At 33.5% G+C, this 20,319-nt stretch overlaps 2 protein-coding genes across 8 annotated transcripts; one reads left to right on the forward strand and one right to left on the reverse strand.

Annotated features, from left to right (window-relative positions):
• Positions 1-1,119: 1,119 nt before the first annotated feature.
• Positions 1,120-8,328, reverse strand: FDM4 (XH/XS domain-containing protein). Of its 4 annotated transcripts, XM_020685740.3 has the most exons (9): positions 7,682-8,328; positions 5,907-6,400; positions 3,800-4,959; positions 3,483-3,664; positions 2,898-2,966; positions 2,518-2,805; positions 2,109-2,318; positions 1,582-1,766; positions 1,331-1,497 (listed from the first exon to the last, which is right to left on the reverse strand). In XM_020685740.3, the coding sequence occupies exons 3-9, from the start codon at positions 4,950-4,952 to the stop codon at positions 1,467-1,469; spliced, it is 2,118 nt and encodes a 705-aa protein (XP_020541399.1). In that variant the 5' UTR covers positions 4,953-4,959; positions 5,907-6,400; positions 7,682-8,328; the 3' UTR covers positions 1,331-1,466. The 4 variants fall into 4 exon arrangements, with proteins under 4 accessions (XP_012092550.1, XP_020541398.1, XP_012092551.1 ...); XM_012237160.4 differs by lacking the exon at positions 1,582-1,766 and having other exon boundaries at positions 1,120-1,497; positions 5,907-5,977; positions 7,682-8,326; XM_020685739.3 differs by lacking the exon at positions 1,582-1,766 and having other exon boundaries at positions 1,120-1,497; positions 7,682-8,326.
• Positions 8,329-11,624: 3,296 nt separating this feature from the next.
• Positions 11,625-20,268, forward strand: UVH6 (RAD3-like DNA-binding helicase protein). Of its 4 annotated transcripts, none has more exons than XM_037637540.2 (14): positions 11,625-11,781; positions 13,086-13,139; positions 14,669-15,377; positions 15,817-16,097; positions 16,519-16,601; positions 16,702-17,105; positions 17,397-17,590; positions 17,718-17,898; positions 18,076-18,200; positions 18,364-18,453; positions 18,628-18,706; positions 18,813-18,889; positions 19,163-19,271; positions 19,790-20,268. In XM_037637540.2, the coding sequence occupies exons 3-14, from the start codon at positions 14,844-14,846 to the stop codon at positions 19,907-19,909; spliced, it is 2,277 nt and encodes a 758-aa protein (XP_037493468.1). In that variant the 5' UTR covers positions 11,625-11,781; positions 13,086-13,139; positions 14,669-14,843; the 3' UTR covers positions 19,910-20,268. The 4 variants fall into 4 exon arrangements, with proteins under 4 accessions (XP_037493468.1, XP_037493470.1, XP_037493469.1 ...); XM_037637542.2 differs by lacking the exon at positions 13,086-13,139 and adding an exon at positions 14,488-14,572 and having other exon boundaries at positions 11,626-11,781; XM_037637541.2 differs by lacking the exon at positions 13,086-13,139 and adding an exon at positions 14,488-14,555 and having other exon boundaries at positions 11,626-11,781.
• Positions 20,269-20,319: the final 51 nt, after the last annotated feature.

Genomic DNA, 20,319 nt, shown 5'->3' on the forward strand with positions numbered 1-20,319 from the left:
GCAAAATATAAAGTATTTCCACCTAAATCATATGGTATTAATAAATTTAAAAATATAAAATTAAAAAAATCAAATTAATTAATGTGTAAAAAGAGTTTATAACATTTTATAAAGAGTTCGCTGAGCCTCTCAAAATCATTATAGCTGTTACCCAAGATGGTTGAAGATTCATAAAAAGCTTGTTCAACCTCTCAAAGCTATAATAAAAACTGTTACCCAAAATGATTAAGATTTCATAAAAAACTCGCTCAACCTCTCAGGCTATTATAAAAGCTATGTCACTCAGCGGTACAATTAATATAGATAGAATTTTGAGTTATTTGAAACATTAAAAATTAGCTCAAATGTGTCATCGGATAATTCCTTTGCCTAATAAAGAGCAGCTTTGTTCAGCTATTAAATTAATTGTATTGAGCATGTTTCCCCTGTTTTAGCGGTATAGGCTTTAAACTGTTAAACAGTATCACCACACAACTGTCAAAGTTATTTTTGGACTTAAACACCAAAAGTATACGTATATATATATATATATATATATATATATATATGACCTGTGAAATCATTCAAGTCTCATAATGTTGAAAATAGATGGTGGGAATCAGCATTACTTCACTACAGTAAATAGATAAAAAATCCAGAAACCATGATAAAATTTCACCCTTTACCACTGTAAAAATTAATGATCAATAACCAAGTTAGTAGTTAAATAAGACAAGATAGACGGTTTTCTAGCCATCTAATAAGGTCACTTATGCTGAGAACATTTAGCGGAAGCCAACTGAAGAACCAAATCATTCAGGCAACGAATCCGATTAAAAGCTCACAAATATTATATGTGCAAAATCCTAATCAAAGCAATAATGTGTTAGTTAACTGAATTTTCAGAATGTTTGTGTAAGAGATGAATGACAAAATCATGCCTGGTGTAAAAGGCTACAACTAATAAATTTGTGTGTATTAGCATATCTTTTGTTGAACTAAATAGTATCCATCATGTCTTGCAGGCTAAATATGAAGCTTATAGACACACCTGTAGCTTCTACTTACAGTTATGCACAACACTCCAAGCTAAATGATGAAATATAGTTTTGCTTATTATAAATGAATTAGATATAAACATGCATAAAAAGAAAGCCAATTTTCATATAGAATCTAAAACCTCTAACTTTTATGCTGAATTATCCAGTCAAAACAAGACGGAATAAAAGGGCAGTGTCAGTGACTCGTACAATATATTTTGTATTTATTAGATGACATGTATATACCTTAGGTTTTCTTTCGTTTATGCAGCTTCCACTGCTTCAGTAAATGCACTACTCCCTCCTTCAATGATGCTTTTCTGTTCTCCTTGGAATTCCAAATCTCCCTTACGATGTACCTCCCACTTGGATTATATTCATTTATTTCTTTCAAGGCTTTAGTCACAGCAACATAAACTTCAAGGCCGTACTCACTCTTCAGTTCTTTCAGCTTTTCATCATCTTCATTGAGTATCTCCTACTCATTCAGATCCAAGTCCAATAATTTTATAAGATACAGAGGAAGCAAAAGGAAATGAAAAATTGTATGATGAATAATTACCCAAGAAATGTTAAGCAAGATGATTGAAAGGTCGTCTGCCATATGAGGGAGAGAGTAATACAGAATTTTTTGTTGAGATGTGGAAAAGAAATTGAAAAAAACAGGTTGTGAGAGGAAATTGAAGAATAACAGACCGTCCAAGCGAGACAATGTGACACCTTAAGGAAGACAAGCTCGACAAGTCCCTGTTGTGCACCCCAACTAAATGAAAATGATACAATAGAGACACTGGGGAACATGAAAAGTTAGCTACCTCCAAATGTAATAACTGCTGCTAGGTTTTGAAAAATATTCAAGTATTGTATTAACTGTAGCACAACGCAACTAACAATAAACTCCTGCTAAGGAAATAAAATAATAAAGAATACCAGTTTCAAGTTAAAGTGGCAATTATTAACAATTTAACCGATGTGAATGTGAAAATTTTTACTAGCGGGAGACAATAACTTTATATTCTTACATATTGTTGAGCAAGCATTTCACATTTTTTAGTCGGGTACAGTTCTCTGATAATGTAAGGAAAGTACCTCAGAATGTCCTTCCTTATCAGTGATGATCTTAAATGGATGCCAGCCAGGGTCTCGCAGGCAATGATCCCATAGTGAACACAGCTCCCCTGCTTTCATATCAGCTTCTTCATCAGAAAATTTTCGCTTGGCTGCTGTATGAAATGGTCTACCATCCAGCTCCCCCATTTTCTTGACATGAATAAAAGCACGGGTATCTTCTCCTAAACCCTATGAAGCAAGGAAATCAGACTTCCACCAAACAGCAAAGGCCTTATAACATTCAAGTAGATAATTCTACATGAACATCTAATCATAACAGTTAGCTAATCCAACTTAGCTACTAATTCAATTTGAGAAGCTCATTTCCCTACCATATTATATTTCAAAGAAAACTCAACTTAAAATGATTATGGTTTTAGGCACTTACAGTCATCAATTCCTTACGAGCATCTTGCAACTCATCATTATTCATGCGCTCCTTGACAATAAGGGTTTGGTTAAGTGTTTCCATTGCATCAAGTTCTTCTTCCTTTTCCTTAAGTTCTTCGCGAATCACGTCCATCTTTTTCTTGACCTCCATATCCTCATCCTCTCCCATGTGCTTCATTACTTGCAAAGTGCCTTTCATCTGCTCTATCTCCAACTCCAATGCTTGTTTAGCATCAAGTTTCTTTTCCAGCTCAATAATTTTCTTGTGGAGTTTCTCCTTTTGTCTCTGCCATGGTGGTTGATCACAAACACAATTATATTCTTCAAGCTGAGATATTTGTTTTATAATCTGGTTCTACAAATGAATGAAGAACGCACCTTTTGTTCTTCTGCCAACCTGAAAACCTTTTCATCTGCCTTTTTCTGCTCCACTATTGCCCTCTCATTCTAAAAGAAGGAAAAGAGATCTCAACACATAGATATCTATGATCATTTCAAAGAGTATTAAAATCAATTGCAGCTATCTGGAACACTATTCTGTTGTCACGTGTCATAAAGTAAATTTAGTGTTGGCAACATCTAGTGGGCCAAAAACAATAAAGGAAGATTCTGTTACTCTTTAGTCATGTAGAATTAATAGCACCAGTTTTCATAAACTGCATATTGAACAGATTCCAATATTCAAGACATAAACAAACAAAAACAGTAAGAACAAGAGTATTCAGATTAATATATTTCCATTTTCATTCCAAAGTTGTAACTGTTGCTGAAATATCTCAGGCATTTTTTTATCCAGATGAACATTAATGATTTTCAAGTTTGCATATATAGGCAGAGCTATAAATACCAATACATAATTTTTGGAATTATCCATGCAGGGACTAAGTTAAAACTATCAACTTCATTTGTGATGCAAAATTTCAATCCTAGCTAGAATTTGACTTAAGAAGAGCCATATGATACCATTTTCTTAACATGATGAAACTTCCTCCTCTCATTTTCATTCTGAAACTCCCGTTTTTGAAGCTGCTTCTCACGCTGCTCCAATTCCTTTCTCTGAGCTTCCAAATCTAGTGTTGCTCTCTTATGCTCTATGTAAATCTTTTCAAAATGATCATGTGCTATTTGTTGCATCCTTCTCATTTCTAATCAAAACAAAACACAAAAAAGAGAGAAGAAAATAAGCTATTGTAGAATCTGTGCGCAAAATATATTACGGTGAATTATTGTTTAATTTCCTTTATTATGGTGAATCTATGTTACCATATAAGCTATTGTACCTTCGTTAAAAGATGTGATTATAGCATCCTTTTCTTCTATCACCTTGTTCAAAGATACATTAGTCTCATTAACTTTGATCTCCATTTCCCTAAGGCACTCATTCTTTATTAGCAAGGTATTTGTCAAGGTGGTCACAAGTTTTGAATCCTTTCGTCGGTCCTCAGCTTCCTGTCCAGAAACACTTTTTAGATCCCCATACTTTCTCAAATGACCACCAATAACACCTCTAGAATAATAGTCAGCATCTCGTGCAACCCATCCATAAAGCCTATCTCCCCTATGCCACTGTGGGAGATTACAATAGTCCTCCTTTCCACAATGATTGACTTCAAAATCCTTCTCAAACATGATTGCATTTTTGAAGCCATCCCATCCATTCTTAAAATCAACAATTGCAAAACCAGAATGACCCAAGTGATTCCATAAAGGATGCACCCTAACTGGATCAAACCCCTTTCTTGTTAACTCATCCCTAAGTTTTGAACCACTCTCTGCAACATGACGACCATTTATCAAACGAGTTTGGATATTAGCAACAATTCCCACGCAAGGCCAAACAAACAATTGGTCTTTACCATGATCATGTTTGGAGGGAGGAATCTTTTCGTCTTTTTCATGGTTATGTACAGTAGGAGACACAAACAACTGAGCCACATCATGTTTTTGATTGCCATGAAACTCAGTTTTGGAGGCTTGCTTTAACTCCTCCTTTACATTCATATATCTGTTCATATACTTCTGGTCATGTTTGGAGGAAGGAATTTTTCCGTCTTTTTCATGGTCAAGTACAGTAGGAGAAACAAAAAACTGAGCCGTATCACGTTTTTCATTGCCATAAAACTCAGTTTTGGAGGCTTGCTTTGAATTCTCCTTTACATTCATATATCGGTTTATATACTTCTCCAAAGCTAAGTGCTGAGCTCTCCCTTTGAGATCTATTCTTTGAATATCTCTACCAAGATGATATGCATGTTGAAGAAGCTCCTCAAAAAGGTAATCTCCCCTCCTCCGATGACAGTAGGGGCATCTATAACCTGAATTTGAAATTTTAACATCAATTCTTCCCCTCTTCAACTCGTTATAATACCTATATTTGTAGTCCTCTAACTTCGAATTACTTGTGTCTCTTTCTCTCCTTGAAGTGGAAGTCATTGCAAACCTGAAATACAAACATCGAGGTCAGAACACTCGGTTCAGTGCTTAGCTCATTTGCACACGCTGAACTCTTGGCTCCGTTGAATTTGAAACTTTTCTCATTAAATAAACGAAGAATAACAAACTGAAATATAACATGCTAAAAGGTAATTAATATTATAGAAAACTGTATCAACAATAGTTTGTAAACACACACTTATGTTGCCATGGCCTTTAACCACTAAAAACTGACCACCATTAAGCCTGATGCCTAGTTAGGCTTCAGACAGCTGGGCACATTAAAAACATAGTTCATGAAATTTTAAGCTCAGATCACAGGTGACGTAATACAAAAGGCATCCTTTATTTATTCAAAATACTAGAAAAATGATATTATATAACTGAGATTAAGATTCTCTGAGACCATAGTGCTTCTGGCCTTACATTAATCCCAAGTTGGAGTACCAATAACATAGAACACCCATATTAAACCATGGAAAGCAGAAAATAAAATTGACAATCTGTTTTTCCACTCTATTCCTTCTCAGCCAAAGCAGCGCAGGCGTCTAATAATCATCGTCCAAGTGAAGGCAAATGAGCAGCTTTCAAATTCAAAAATCAGAGAAGTAAATAAAGCAGCAACTAAACGTCTTCTGCTTTCATAATATCAGATTCCACTTACACTATATATATATATATAGTCAAACACTCTCTCTTTGTTCTTTTTCCTGCATTTTCTCGGATGTCAACCAGATCTTCAACTAGTTATTACCAAAAAAGTAATGTACGACTAAAATAATAATTTCCAAATCCATTAAAACGAGAAACGAACAAGCATTCACCATTTGTGTTTTCTTCATCAATTATAATCCATTTTCCACTCCCAAACAGAACATAGAACTAAAAGTACAATGTACCGTAAAAGGAAAGAAAAAAAAAAAACTTAAACACGCACAAAAAAGAACTCATCACCTTCTATAGAAAGCGATTTCAAAACCCTAATCGAGTCGACTGAGGCAACTTTCAACAACTAAACAGAGAAGCTGAAAAAACGAAACCGTCGGCGAACCTTAGAACCAGCAGAAGGAAGAAGAAGAGACTATAAACTTTAAAGAGTTTTTAGAGAGAGCGTGTCCTTTTTTGTTTTTGAGTGTCTATCACGTATCAACGCTGGTCGTTGCAACGTAAATGGTATGGAGCAGAAAAAGCCGCCCTTTGCAGTTTTTGCTGATTCTGTTTTGGTTATATTTCTTGATGGTCCTGTTTCTTGAAATCGCGAGTATAGAAAAATTAGTATACTCGCGTTTTATTGGATGGTATTTTCATAGTTAATGGAAGAGAAAGGGTAAAATTGTAAAATAATATGAAGCACCGGGTATAAAGGAGAGAGCGAACTGTTGAGTAGGAATCGTATGGATTTGCAATATATTGTGGGGCCATTGTACACTTGGGATGCCCGCTGCCAACTGCCAAATCGGCTTCAGGATTAATAAAGAAAATATTTTTATTTTTGCAAGTTTTTTTTTCCATCTTAACATGGTGACCTGTGCTTAATTGAAGGAGAAAAATAAATTTGGTATGATATAAAAATATTAGACGATACTATAGTTTTATTATGCATTAATAAAAACAAATATTTATGAATGCACATCCATCTATCCAAACATTGTATACACAAGTATTTAAAAATAAACAAATGCAAGATTTAGAATAAATTATGTAATCATGAAATTATTACTCACCTTGAAAATAAGAATTTATTTTTCCCTGATCAATTAGACTTTTAAAATATTTTTTTGGAAATTCCAAACCTATAATCAAATTCACACATTGCATTTCTTTTTTTTTTTTTTTAGAATAATACACACATTGCATTTCTCTATATTTTTATTCTTAGTTTGCATCTATATTATATTTCATCGAATGCCATATATTTATATTCTTAAGCAAATTAATTAATTTGAATCCAAATTCTTCATAATTTATTTACTAGTTTGAAATCCATATTTCTTTAAATAAGTACTGAAATCTATTTATTTACTTCAATAACTAGAAGAAACCATTAGGTTAAATTAAATCCATTTATTAAAATTTTTTGGCTTAATTTTCTTTAGGAAACTATATTTTATTTCTTAAATAAATTTGATAATTTCCTTTAAATTCTATTAAAATGAGTATTTAACTTATTTTCTTAAATCAAATGTATAAATATATATATATACATATATTTATTTATTTTACCAAATAAATGTAATAAAGTTTTGTAATAAAGATCCTTAATTTCATTACTTTGTTTCACTTAAAATTCTATTTTCAAATAATTTATTAAATTCAATAAAATCGAATCAAATTTTGCATTTACTCAACTGATTTATTCTTTCATCACTAAATTCCTTAATTAATAACATAATTTGTTATTTTATGAAATAAATTTAATTCTTGACTAGATCTTTTTTTCTGTCAAAATTCGAGAGCATTTTATTTATAATTTAATTTATCCAAATTTCACATATTTTGCAATTTATAATTTAATCTATCAAAATTTCACATATTTTGCAATAACACGCGGCCCATTCATCAGGCGCTTCACAATTTTTTTTTCCATCCGCCACTTGCAGTATTTCACAAATTATCAATATCAATATTTATTCTATTTTTGATTAACTTATTAATAAACTTAAACCGTCTTAATTTCAAATTTGAACTTTATACTGAAGTTAACGGACTAAATCTTAAAGTATACCGACCGCGATTCAGAGTTCGAATGTGGATTCAGTGCAAAGAGACAATTATTTTGTCTGCTGGGGGTCTTGCTGGAGATTCGCCGTCCGGTCACAGGGCCTCCGTCGGCGTCACCATCCACGGTGGCCGGAGAATCAATTATAAGTGGAACTTTGCGATCCTTACATCCTTGGACTCGAAATTTAACAGGTAATCCATTTTTTATGTCGGTTGGTTGAGATCGATTCTTTAATTGGCCGGAACGGGCTCGACAGCCGCTGCTCCACCGTCTTCATTGGCGTTTCCACCATCCAAGCCCCATCATCGAAATCGATGGAGCGAAAATGTTCAAGAGATGTCTAGGAGTCAATTGGGACCATCCCTGGAGCTTGAAGTCAATGGAACGACGAGATATTGCCGAAGAACTTCATCGCACGATATCGCAACTTTCAGTCGCAATCTCTCATGATCGGACACCAAATTGCCTGAACCAAGACCGAAATCAAATTCTTGTAAGGAGTAGATGCAGTTAGAGTGTTAGTTCGCCGGTTCTCATAGCCGGTGGCTGGAGAACGAATAGAGACAGAGGGGAAGGGGACAAGTTATCGTCGACAGGGAGAGAGAGAGTGAGAGAGAGATAAGGATCCCATTTTTCTTTCTTAAAATTTTTTTTAATCAAAGAAATGAATTTATATATAGATATATTCATTCATTTATTTATTTTAAACAACATAATATTCCATACTGGTCAAAAATTATCAATTAATTTTTTTAAATGAAAATCCCTTTGAAAACAAATTTTTGGGTCATTTCAGATATACTTTTAGAGAGAGAAAGAACCCAACTTGATCTCTACCTTTCATTCTTGCAGCTTATCTCTACCTTTCATTCTTGCAGCCTATGCAAAATGGCAATTTTCACTTTGCATTCAAAACCATTATCTAAATTGTATTTGGTAATAACTTTTTAAGTAGTTTTTAACGTTTTGTTTGGTTAAACTGTTAAACACTATTTTTTTATAGTATTCCGTGATGCAATATTTGAATTAACTTTTTATAAAAGATTAAGCTCTTATAATATTTAGCTCTTAGCATTTTATAAAAAGCTATTGAAACAGTTAAACGTTACTAAAATAGATAATAATTATTAAAATAATTAATTTTATTGAATATGTCCTAAGAGTAAGATGGATTTCGCTTAAGGAAATGCGACTCCCTCTTTGATTTGCTCTACCATTGCCCTTTGTCTTTTCATTTTCCCACCAATGAGAGGTGTTTTCATTACATTTTAAAGAGGGTCGATTTGGTTTTTTCCTAAGCTATCTAATTGAAATAAGGATGATTTTGGATGGAGGGAGGTAATTATATGACAAACTGTAAATTTGGAGATGTGTGAGTTAGTTTTTGGATATAGGAGGATGTATGTTAATTTCACTTTAGTTTAGGACGATTTTATTTTCCTTTAGCATTTCTAATAGTTCTATAACTATTGAATTTCTAATTATAATTATTATTACGATTATATCTAATATTATAATTAAACAGAAAAAAAATTTGAAATGACTAGTTTATAATTAGGATGAAGGCTCGGTCTATCTCTCGAATAAGTTCAAAATATATAATTTGCCTAAAAATCAACTTTTTATACAATTGCCCTTTAAACTTGTATCAAAAGAACAAAGTATCCAATTTTTTTAAGAAAAAATTCTTTTTTATAGTTTTAACTAGTAAAAACTTACTTAAAAATTTAAAATCAGAAAATAAAATTATTTAAAAATATAAAATAATTTTAAAAAATTTCAGTATTTGAATTAAAATAATTTAACAAATATTTGGTTTAAAAAAAATATAGAATTAGAAAAAGATTTGATTTTATTGAAATGTTTGGTTAGAAAAATATTTATTATTTTTTAATTATATTTGATTTAGATCAAGATATAATTATTTTTTTAATCACATTTGATTTATATCAAATAATTTATTTTTTGGGACAAAAATTGGACAGTTTGTATGTCACGTCGACTCCAACCAGCAGGTGAAATGAAGAACTTTCTAAAAAGTCATCCATCCTAATAATTCCGTTAAGCGAGCAAGTTTAATCCTATAGTTCTTCTAACATTTCAAGTCATTACACAAAAAAATGCATCTAATAATTAGTTTTCCCTTTTTAATATATGATTCAATTAATTCATGTGTCCTGCATTTCTCATATCTATAGCTAGCCTGTCATCCTAGAAGCTTAGCTAGGAGCTTTGCTCTACCCACCTTCTTAAGATCGCTTACCGGGTCGAAATGTCACAGGTCTACCAGCTTCTGCATGGTTCGTCCTCGAACCATACATCTACTGACAAGCTAATTTCATCACATACTAGATTGACAAGACCCGCACGATTTTGTCTTGCAGGTGAAATGAGGAACTTCTCAGGAGGTCAGCCATCCTATAAATTCCGTTAAGCAAGCACATTTAACCCTGAAATTCTTCTAACTTTCTAAGTTATTCCACCAAAAAGCGACTCTGATTATTAGTTTTACCCTTTTCGATATATGATTCGATTCATTCCTATGTCCTGCATTCCTCTACCTATAGCTAGCCTATCATCCTAAAAGCTAGCCAGGAGCTTTGCTCCACTCGCTCTCTTAGGATCGTTGTGCCGGATCAAGATGTTACATTGTATTTTTTGTGCATATTTAATGGGTAATTTGTACAAAAAATAAATTTTTAAATAAATTATATATTGTGCTCAAATTTAGGGGGCAAATTGAGCCTTAATCCTTTATGATTATAGTAACTAGCATTAGGATTAAATTTAAAGAATGACTACTAATAGAATTATAACTATTACTTATTTGAATTAACTATAATTAAATATAGTATTATTTAATTAAAGAATGACTACAAATTGAGTCTAGTATTATTTAATTAGAATTATAACTATTACTTATTTGAATTATCTATATATAAAACTATAATTAAATATAAATAATTGAAAAACACCATTAAAGTAGTTAAAGGTTCTAATTATAGCAAGTTATATGATAATTATAGATTTTCTAATTATAATTAGTATTATAATCATATCAAATATTACATTTAGAATTAATAATATTATTATTATTTATTCATTAGGAGTGAAATAGGCTGAAATAACATGGTAAGCTACAAAAGTCAGGTGACTTGAACTTGAAACCTCTTCCGTTGTGCTAGTGATAATATGACTAGACTTGGCTTATTATTATTATTATTATTTTAAAAATATAATTTATCAATAATAATATTAAGATTACAAATACTCATATAGACCATATAGAACTCTACTATTAGTGGCTAACATGTTTACTGATCTTTAACAAACCAAAATAATTCATATTCTTTTGAATAATGAGACTAAAATTTAAAAATATATTATTAGATTTCTCCGGTTGGAGTTGATTTTGACAAAAAAAAAGAAAATTTTCTTAGCAACACTTAAGTCTCTATTAATTGATTTGGACGTCAAAATAATAACTTTTCTGGATCTTTTATAACTGAATTGTTTTTTCATGAATTTACAGCATATGGCGAACACATATGAGTTTCCATATCAATAGCATCAATGGAGGAACATACCGCATTACTATACTCTATTGATCAAGATTCATACCTGAAAATCAAGATCTAAAATCTCCAACTAAATAAAATCAAATATTATAATTTTATTTAGTAATAAACTAAGAATGGATAAAAAAAATTCCAATACAAAGACAAACCAAACAAACAAAAAAGACAGATTTATTATATAAAAAATAGATTGAAGTTTATTAAAGCAAAAGAAATCCAAGTAGATAGTATAAAAAGAAGGTAGGACCCAAATTAAAATTAGGGTTAGAAGATTATTATTATTATTATTAGTGATTGAGATTTAAAAGAATAATTATAGAAAAAATAACCCTTTAATGATCAAAACGATGTAGTGTTGATTAACCTGCATCAAAACCATGTCATTTGTTATTGAGTTCGCAAACAAAGTCCAATTTGTTCTTGCTTCAGTCGAGCTCATCTTCCCTCTTCTTGAGTCATGTCAATCTCTCATCTCATCGCCGCTTTGCCTTTTGCCTGACGACCGGATTCCGCAAGCGTCCGTCGCGAGGTACTTTTTGCAATATATATATATTTACTGTAAAATGAATATGTCGTTTGGTTTTGTGGGCGTAAAGTAGGTGTTGCTACGATATACCAAGTAAATTTGGGGTTATACATATATATGGGACTGGGAGCCGCTGCCTCTTTATCCGTTCTGCTGCTCTGTTTTTGCATGATTGTTTTAGTGGTTCTCACTCTCTTTTCGTCAAACTGGAGATTTTATTTTTCCTCTACTTTTAAGTTCTTTTTACTTTTTTTATGAGAATAATCAACAACTTAATTAAATATTGCAGTTATACTTAAATTTAATCCAGCAGTTTCTATATTTGAAATCAATGTTGTGTTTAGCTTGAGAGAAATTTCCAGCTTTGAGCCGCATTTATACATATATAATTGAGGCTTTTGGATTGAGTTATGGTAAAAATGAGGAATGGAATAGGCAAGTTGGATGATTTTCGGTGAGAAAAGAACTTGAAGGACTTTTGTTGGTTCACTTAGCAATTTTTATTATAGTTTGCCCTTTTATCTTCTTGTACATAGCTGAAAGTTGGAATCAGTTCCCCTTTTGTATTGGGTAGTTTTTGGTAGATTTCTGCTTTAGCTCAATTGTGTTTGAGTTGGGTTATAGATAAAAGGAGGGCAAGCATATTGATATTATGTTTATGTGAAGAATCAATTCTCATCCCTTAATTCCTTATGTTTTATTTTACTTTGGTTGTGTTCTAATGGATTTTCATTGTATTATTTTTCTATTGGGATATTTATCTACTTGTGTGTTGTATGGATTTGGTTTGAATTTTACATAGTGTCTTTTTGATACGGATTCAAGTATGTGAACGACTTTGGGTAGTTGGTGTTGTAGATAGATCATGGACTTTATCAATGTGTTAAACAGGCATTTAAACGGGTTTGGGGAATAAAGGGGTAATGCTAACTGGGTTTGACAAGTGTAAATTTAAATAAGTTTGGGACGAGTCTAGGTATCTTATATTTGAACAGGTTCACATCCGGGTTTGCCACTTTTAGCTTGTACCTGACCCGTTGCAATTCCTAGTTTTGGTATCCAATTCAACTGAAAGCCCATTGTTCTTCGTCCTCAATCAGTCATCACCGCTTTCTTTTTCTTGCCTTTGTCCAAAACCAGACTCAAGCTCAAGCCATTAAAACACAATAATCCCTAAGTTCTCATCTCGCATCTATCACTAGCGCCACTGCTGCTACCTAACTGCCATTTCAGTTTTATCGTTTGCTGCTGCCCTATTTTCTTTTCCTTTCTTCTCATTGCATTCAATATTCGTCTCTTTTTGTTAGGCTGCTAATCTTTGGTGACACTGCTGCAGCTCATAGTCGGTGACAATTGAACAAGTAACGTTGTGCCCTTTTTCTTTCCTTTTTTCACTTTCCCTTTTTTAATTTAATTTTTATTATCCCTTATATTTTCTTCACAGTCAGCTCTCTCCCTCTCTCTCTCTCTCTCTCTCTCTCTCTCTCTCTCTCTCTCTCGCTTTTATCCCTTATATTTTCTTTATCATTTCTCTAGGAATAGCTTTTGAGTATATTTTGTTTAGATTTTAATTTTCATGAATATGTGATGGGTGTTATCTTTTAATTTGGCGAGTGATTCATATTAAAAAAATGTGTATTAATTCTTTTTGCTTATTGATTAAAAATTTTGCTTCCTTTATTTGTGAAGCTATTTAGGTTGACTGGTTCTTTATGTCTCTCTGTGAAGTTACTTTGAAGATCTTTTTGATTAAAAAACTTAGCTGTCGATTAAATTTGAAGGTACTTTTAGGTCTAAAATTTAATCTTTCTCTTTCTGGTTCCATGATCAGTATGTGCAATTTTGATTTTTCTTTGACCTGGTAGCAATTCTGTTGTTTCTTTTAGTTGGTTACCTTGTTTCCAATTTAAGTTCTGAGTTACAATCAAGTTTTGGTTGAAATTAATTGGTTGTAGCTAATGCTTGGATTTGGTTTATCTGAAAAATCTTTCCTTTTAATTTTGAATTGATGATTTCTGTTTTGCTTCAAATCCAAAACTATAAGCTTGGTAGCTTGAAACTATTGCTATTTGTTAATCCTAATTTTTGTGAACCTTTAGTTAAACATTTAAAGATTTAATTACATAAAAATCCACTTTGAGGTTTTAATCTTTTTATATGGAAATATATATGCATATAGATATATGTTGACTTTGTATTGAAATTTTTCTGCTTTAATGATGAAGTAAAACCATGCACATTACAGAACCACACCTAGTCAATTTTGATTAATGATTATAATGCTTGCTGTTGATCAACATTGTCATTAATTAATTATATGATTTGCTAAAACTTATATGATCAATTATTTGTGCATGATTTATTCCGCAATTGTAAAACTTATGTACTGTTAAAGCTATTGTTAGACTTGTAGGTCCGTGTGTAACTTTTAGACTAGACTATTTTTATATTTTATTATTTTTGTGTTTTGGTGGGAATTTTTTCATTTGCATATTGGTTTGCTTGTGTGTTTTATGGATTTAGTTTAGATTTTATATTCTTTTTGGGGTTCGGGTTCGGTTTTGGGTTTTTATGTGTTGTATGGATTTCTGATAAACAAGTTGAGGTAGTATTCAGGTAATGCCAATTGGTTTTGGGATGGGTTGGGATTGCAAGTTTAATTTTAAATGGGTTCAACTACCTTCTATAATCAGGTTTGGAATTCTGTAGGCTATTTTTGGCGGGTACCTGATTGCAACCAAACCTAATTGGTTTATCTTTGGGGGCAAATTAGTCATGTATGTTTTATCTTGGGGTAAATATTCATTTTACTATTATGGTTAATGTTCTGAGTTTTTGAGGAAGTGAGAATATTTTGTTTTATGTAATTAATTTTGGACCTATTCCGCAGGTAGTAAGTCACCCATTATAGGGAGACATGCTCCAGTGTCAAGTTGTACTGTATGCCTGAAACTGATCTGCTCCACCGGTCATTCTATTGCTCCGCCTCAACCACTGCCTTCTATACCTCTGTAAATAAATATAAATACGTATACTTCTGATATTGATAAACACCAATTAACACTATGAAATTCCAAATTGAGGATGTGACTGTCTACTTCCCATATGACAATATTTATCCAGAGCAGTATTCATATATGGTGGAGCTAAAACGTGCTTTAGATGCCAAGGGACACTGCCTGCTAGAAATGCCAACAGGCACCGGGAAGACCATAGCACTGCTGTCCTTAATCACAAGCTACACTCTTTCCAAGCCACAGACCCAACTGAAGCTAATCTACTGCACACGCACTGTGCACGAGATGGAGAAAACCCTTGCCGAGCTCAAACTGTTGCACAATTATCAAATCAAGCATTTGGGACCTGCCGCAAGGATTTTGGCCATTGGATTGTCGTCAAGAAAGAATCTTTGTGTGAATCCAACAGTTCTGTCAGCCGAGAATCGGGATTCAGTGGATGCTGCTTGTAGGAAGCTCACAGCAAGTTGGATTAGGGCTATGGCTGCAGAGAATCCCAATGTACCAACTTGTGAGTTCTTTGAGAACTATGAAAGGGCGGCATCTTCAGCAGTGTTGCCACCTGGAGTTTACACTCTTCAGGTATTAAACTCGATTTCCATATGGTCTAAAATTGTTTCTCATAATTACGTGGTTATGAAATTACTGATTACAGTGAGCATAGTGCAGCTACAGTTGGTAAGTAAGAGAAGTGCATTTCATTATTTCCAAGTTTTAGAATTTATTTCAAACATTTCTTCCTATGGAGAAAAACAGAGTAATGCAAACTGAACTTTTCAGTCTAAGGGTTTAGGAATGTCTATGAATTTCTTTTTTTTTACAAAATCAATCCAACCAAGTGCAAATCATTATCGAACCACCAGTTATAGTTCTCCTAATTTTGGATCCATTACTTTCATATGGTATTCATCTCAAAATATTGTCCAGTTATTCCTGACATTTCAAGTTAAATATAATTTCCAAGTTATTTAGACATCAACAATATTTTTTTAATCAACTTTGCTATGTTGTATGGCTGCAGGATCTGAGAGCATTTGGAAAGGAAAAAGGATGGTGCCCATATTTCTTGGCAAGGCATATGGTGCAGTTTGCAAATGTGGTGGTCTATAGTTACCAGTACTTGCTTGATCCAAAGGTAGCTGGTATCATATCAAAGGAAATGCAAAAGGAGTCTGTTGTGGTGTTTGATGAGGCACATAATATTGATAATGTGTGTATCGAAGCCCTTAGCGTTAGCATACGAAGGCAGACACTTGATGGGGCTTCCAGAAATCTCTCAAGAATCAGTCAGGAGATTGAGAGGTATAATTTTTTATTTTTTTATTGTTGTCAAGTAAAATGTTTTACACATAACATCATCTCACCTGAAGTTCATAATGACTTGGGACGTCCACAAAACAGCTATTATTTACTGCAACATATTTTTTATGGATTCGACAAAACATTTGTTTGTTTTTACTATTTCGCTTTAATATGCCATAAAAACTGATCCAGGTGGTTGTAATTTGATCTAAGTCTGAGAAATTGATACACACGTATGATAATTAAATTTTCCTGAGACATATGTATGGTTCATCAGATCAAACATCTAGGAATTGAATCCCCTCCCCGCCCCTCCCCCCCCCCCCCAATGTCTCTCTCCCTCTCTCTCTAAGTTAAAATTTCTTTCTTAGACTGAATTTTGTTTATATATTCTTTTTAATTTATTTGACCTGTTAGGAAGGTTCAAGGCCACCGATGCTGGTAGGTTGCGTGCTGAATACAACCGGCTTGTTGAGGGTTTGGCGCAACGAGGAAACCTAGCTGGTATGAGAAGCTAAGACAACAAGGGCTCTTCTGGATACCTATGTATTTTTCCTAATAACATCCTTTGTGTTCTTATCTCTTGTTTCCCCCTTTCTGGCAGCCGCAGATACATGGCTTGCAAATCCTGCCTTGCCTGATGATATTCTGAAGGAGGCAGTTCCTGGAAATATTCGTCGAGCAGAGCATTTTCTGCATGTCTTGCGTAGGTTGGTTCAATACCTGAGAGGCCGGCTGGAAACAGAGAATGTTGAGAAGGAAAGTCCAATTAGCTTTATTACATCTTTAAACTCTCATGCTGTGATTGACCAGAAAACGCTGAAGTTTTGTTATGATCGCCTACATTCACTTATGTTGACACTGGAGATAACAGACACAGATGAGTTCTTGCATATCCAGACGATATGTGACTTTGCAACGCTTGTGGGGACTTATAGTCGCGGATTTTCCATCATAATCGAACCTTTTGATGAGAGAATGCCACATATTCCTGACCCCGTATTGCAGGTATCTCTTACTTCTCTCTCTTTTCTAGTGTCTGTGTTATAAATTTATTCTCATCTTGTTGAATAATCTCCTGTCATCTTTTCTGCCAGTGGTTCTTGTGAAAACTATTGATGAAAAAGTGGGAAGAAAAAAAAGGAAATGATAGAGAAATACTTTTACCTAATATATCTGTGGTGGGGTTTTGCATGTGTATGATAGAAAATTTACTCTTTTCTCTATGTTTATAGAGAATGTCCTTTGACTAATATTTTTTTGCTTATATTTGTTATTTGTTGATCTTGTTTGTTCCAGCTTAGCTGCCATGATGCTTCTCTTGCCATAAAGCCGGTATTTGACAGGTTCCAGTCAGTTGTGATTACTTCTGGAACTCTGAGCCCGATTGATCTCTACCCTCGTCTTCTTAACTTCCATCCAGTTGTTAGTCGAAGCTTTACAATGTCCTTGACTAGAGATTGTATATGCCCAATGGTTCTCACTCGTGGAAGGTACAAGGTTGAAGTGGAATCTTTTATTTATTTATAGAATCTCCAAGGTGAATCTAGATATATAAAATGGCCCAAGCTTTATAATTGAGGGTTTAATTTGTATTTGGTTGCATTTTGTGTTCAACAGTGACCAACTCCCAATAAGCACCAAATTTGATATGAGAAGCGATCCAGGTGTTGCAAGGAATTATGGGAAGCTCTTGGTGGAGATGGTCTCTATTGTTCCGGATGGAATTGTATGTTTTTTTGTCAGTTACTCATACATGGATGGAATTATCAACAGCTGGAATGAAACTGGAATTCTTAAGGTGAAAATGATCTCTTTATTAGCAGATATTCATATTAGATCATATTTTATCTTTTCTTAATCTTTTCCCTTTTGATATGGTAAATTTTATTCTGGGTTAAATTGATAATATGCTTTGTTGATGAGATTGTTGTCTTTTATACCCTAGAGTACCTACCCCATGATTTTGTTATTGTAGGACATAATGCAACATAAGCTTGTCTTTATTGAGACCCAGGATGTAGTGGAAACTACATTGGCTCTTGACAACTATCGCAGGGCATGTGATTGTGGGAGAGGTGCAGTTTTTTTCTCTGTTGCTAGGTATGTGTGATATGTGCGAGCTTACTTTCTTTGTTACAGATTACAGAAAAAATTTCTTTTGTAGTTGGTTTGGTTCTTGTGATGCAAGAGGGAGAGATGAGGTTGCAACGGATTTAGTTATTTGTTCTGGTTTGATGATGAGGTATATTTCTGTAAATTGCAGGGGAAAAGTAGCTGAAGGAATAGATTTTGATCGACACTATGGTAGACTAGTGATCATGTTTGGTATTCCTTTCCAGTATACATTAAGCAAGTAAGTGTTCTCATACTCTAAGCTGCATGATGTTATGGTAGAACCTGAGATTTAGATCTTACAAGTGCTTGATAGTTGGGAAAGAGAGCGAAAATAGTTTAGAACCTGGTCAATTTTTCTTTATTTAGCATTCATTATATATTTCAAGTATATTTAGACAAGAGTCTTTTGCAGAATATTAATTTCACGGTTGGAGTATCTACGGGACACATTTCAAATAAAGGAAGGCGATTTCCTAACGTTTGATGCTTTGGTATGATTCTACTGCCATTTTTAATAAAATCATATGTTTTAATGTGAAGTTTGAGTTCTTGTCTGATATTGGAGATTATAACCTTAATGGGATTCGACTGAAGCAGAGACAAGCAGCTCAATGTGTTGGCCGAGTGATCAGGTCGAAGGCTGATTATGGGATGATGATATTTGCTGATAAAAGGTAGGATTTACATTTCATCAGCAAATTGGTATTCTCATCTCTACCTCTTCTGTGTTATACACACTAAAATAATCTCCCTGTTGGGAGAAGACACATGCTGAGAGGGAAATGGCTACTTTTAACCAGATTTCACATTTGCTTAGCAATGTGAGGCTATGCTCAAAAGTTGGGCAAGGACTCATTTGCTTAGCAATGATCTTACCACTCTATCTAAAGTCTGCTTAATAATTCTCTTTGCTGCTTAAAATGCATTAATCATTTGAATTTGTGCAGATATAGCCGTCATGACAAGCGCTCAAAGTTGCCTGGCTGGATACTGTCACATTTGCGTGATGCAAACCTGAATTTGAGCACTGACATGGCTTTGCATATAGCACGTGAGGTTTGTACTTGCAGCCATATTTTATTTGTGCTACATTTACTTCTGGGGAAACATCTAGATGTGCTCTCAGACCCATTTGATGATCATTAATTTACTCCAGAACTATAAAATCACTTCTTAAGCTTTGTGTCGGAACATTTTTATGCTAGAACTTCAAGAAAGTGCAGTGTACTGGTAAACTGATGTTTCTTAAAAGGCTTTTGTACTCTATGTTTATATTTTAGGTTCTTAGAAATCTGGATCATCGATACATGGAATCATTGTATTGTCCATTTAACTGAGAAAATTACAAGTAACTGCCCGGAAATTTCTAATTAAAAGTTCGGTATATGAATTTATATAACCATGACTCTTCTTTTGTAGGCTAAAAATATCTTAAGAAAACATTTATAAATCTCCTTGTTTCTTGGTCCGTAAAAGGACTTAATATTTAATCACACAAAAGACAGAAACCAAATGTGTATTGGACCAAACTTCAGTGGTTTATTACAAGTAACCTTGTGCATGTTTACATGCAGTTTCTTCGGAAGATGGCTCAACCATATGATAAGACCGGAGTAAGCGGTCGAAAAACCTTGTTGTCACAAGAAGACTTGGAAAAGATGGCCGAAAGTGGACTGCAGGAAATGTTGTATTAGTACTTTATTATGATAGAAATTTTCAGGTAGATGGGTTGTCTGGGCCATTCGATCTGATTCCAATTTTGATAAGCATAAAGAGACGGTTTTTGGTTTGGATTATGGTGTTGATTATATGACATGCTATGGAGAAAGAGGCAGATTGTTCTCCAAATTCACCAGGGTCACTGTACTAATTTTGACTGAATGTTTTGTAATATTAACCTAGGTAAATTCTCTGATTTTGATTCAATTCAATGAGATTTGTTGACCTTTTGAATTATTGGGATGGGATCTGCCAGTTCCTGTATGTCTATTCGATGGACAAATACATTGATTTTAATGGTTAGTGATATGCATATGAATGCCCATTTTTGGTATGTCAGGGGTACTGGTAAGGAAGCTATGAATCTTATAGTTTCAGATGGCTT

Source organism: Jatropha curcas, chromosome 5, assembly GCF_041381405.1.
Source record: "Jatropha curcas cultivar XTBG-Jc1 chromosome 5, XTBG_Jcur_1.0, whole genome shotgun sequence".
Lineage (NCBI taxonomy): Eukaryota > Viridiplantae > Streptophyta > Magnoliopsida > Malpighiales > Euphorbiaceae > Jatropha > Jatropha curcas.

Bases quoted from the DNA above. Each gene is read 5' to 3' on its own strand.
- FDM4 (XM_012237161.4), bottom strand. From the start codon at position 4,952: ATGACTTCCACTTCAAGGAGAGAAAGAGACACAAGTAATTCGAAGTTA. The intron at 2,967-3,482 runs GTATCATATGGC...TCCTTCTTTTAG, and splicing joins TTCATCATGTTAAGAAAATG to AATGAGAGGGCAATAGTGGA. The intron at 1,498-2,108 runs GTACTTTCCTTA...CTGAATGAGTAG, and splicing joins ATAAGGAAGGACATTCTGAG to GAGATACTCAATGAAGATGA.
- UVH6 (XM_037637540.2), top strand. From the start codon at position 14,844: ATGAAATTCCAAATTGAGGATGTGACTGTCTACTTCCCATATGACAAT. The intron at 15,378-15,816 runs GTATTAAACTCG...GTATGGCTGCAG, and splicing joins CTGGAGTTTACACTCTTCAG to GATCTGAGAGCATTTGGAAA. The intron at 18,890-19,162 runs GTAGGATTTACA...GAATTTGTGCAG, and splicing joins ATGATATTTGCTGATAAAAG to ATATAGCCGTCATGACAAGC.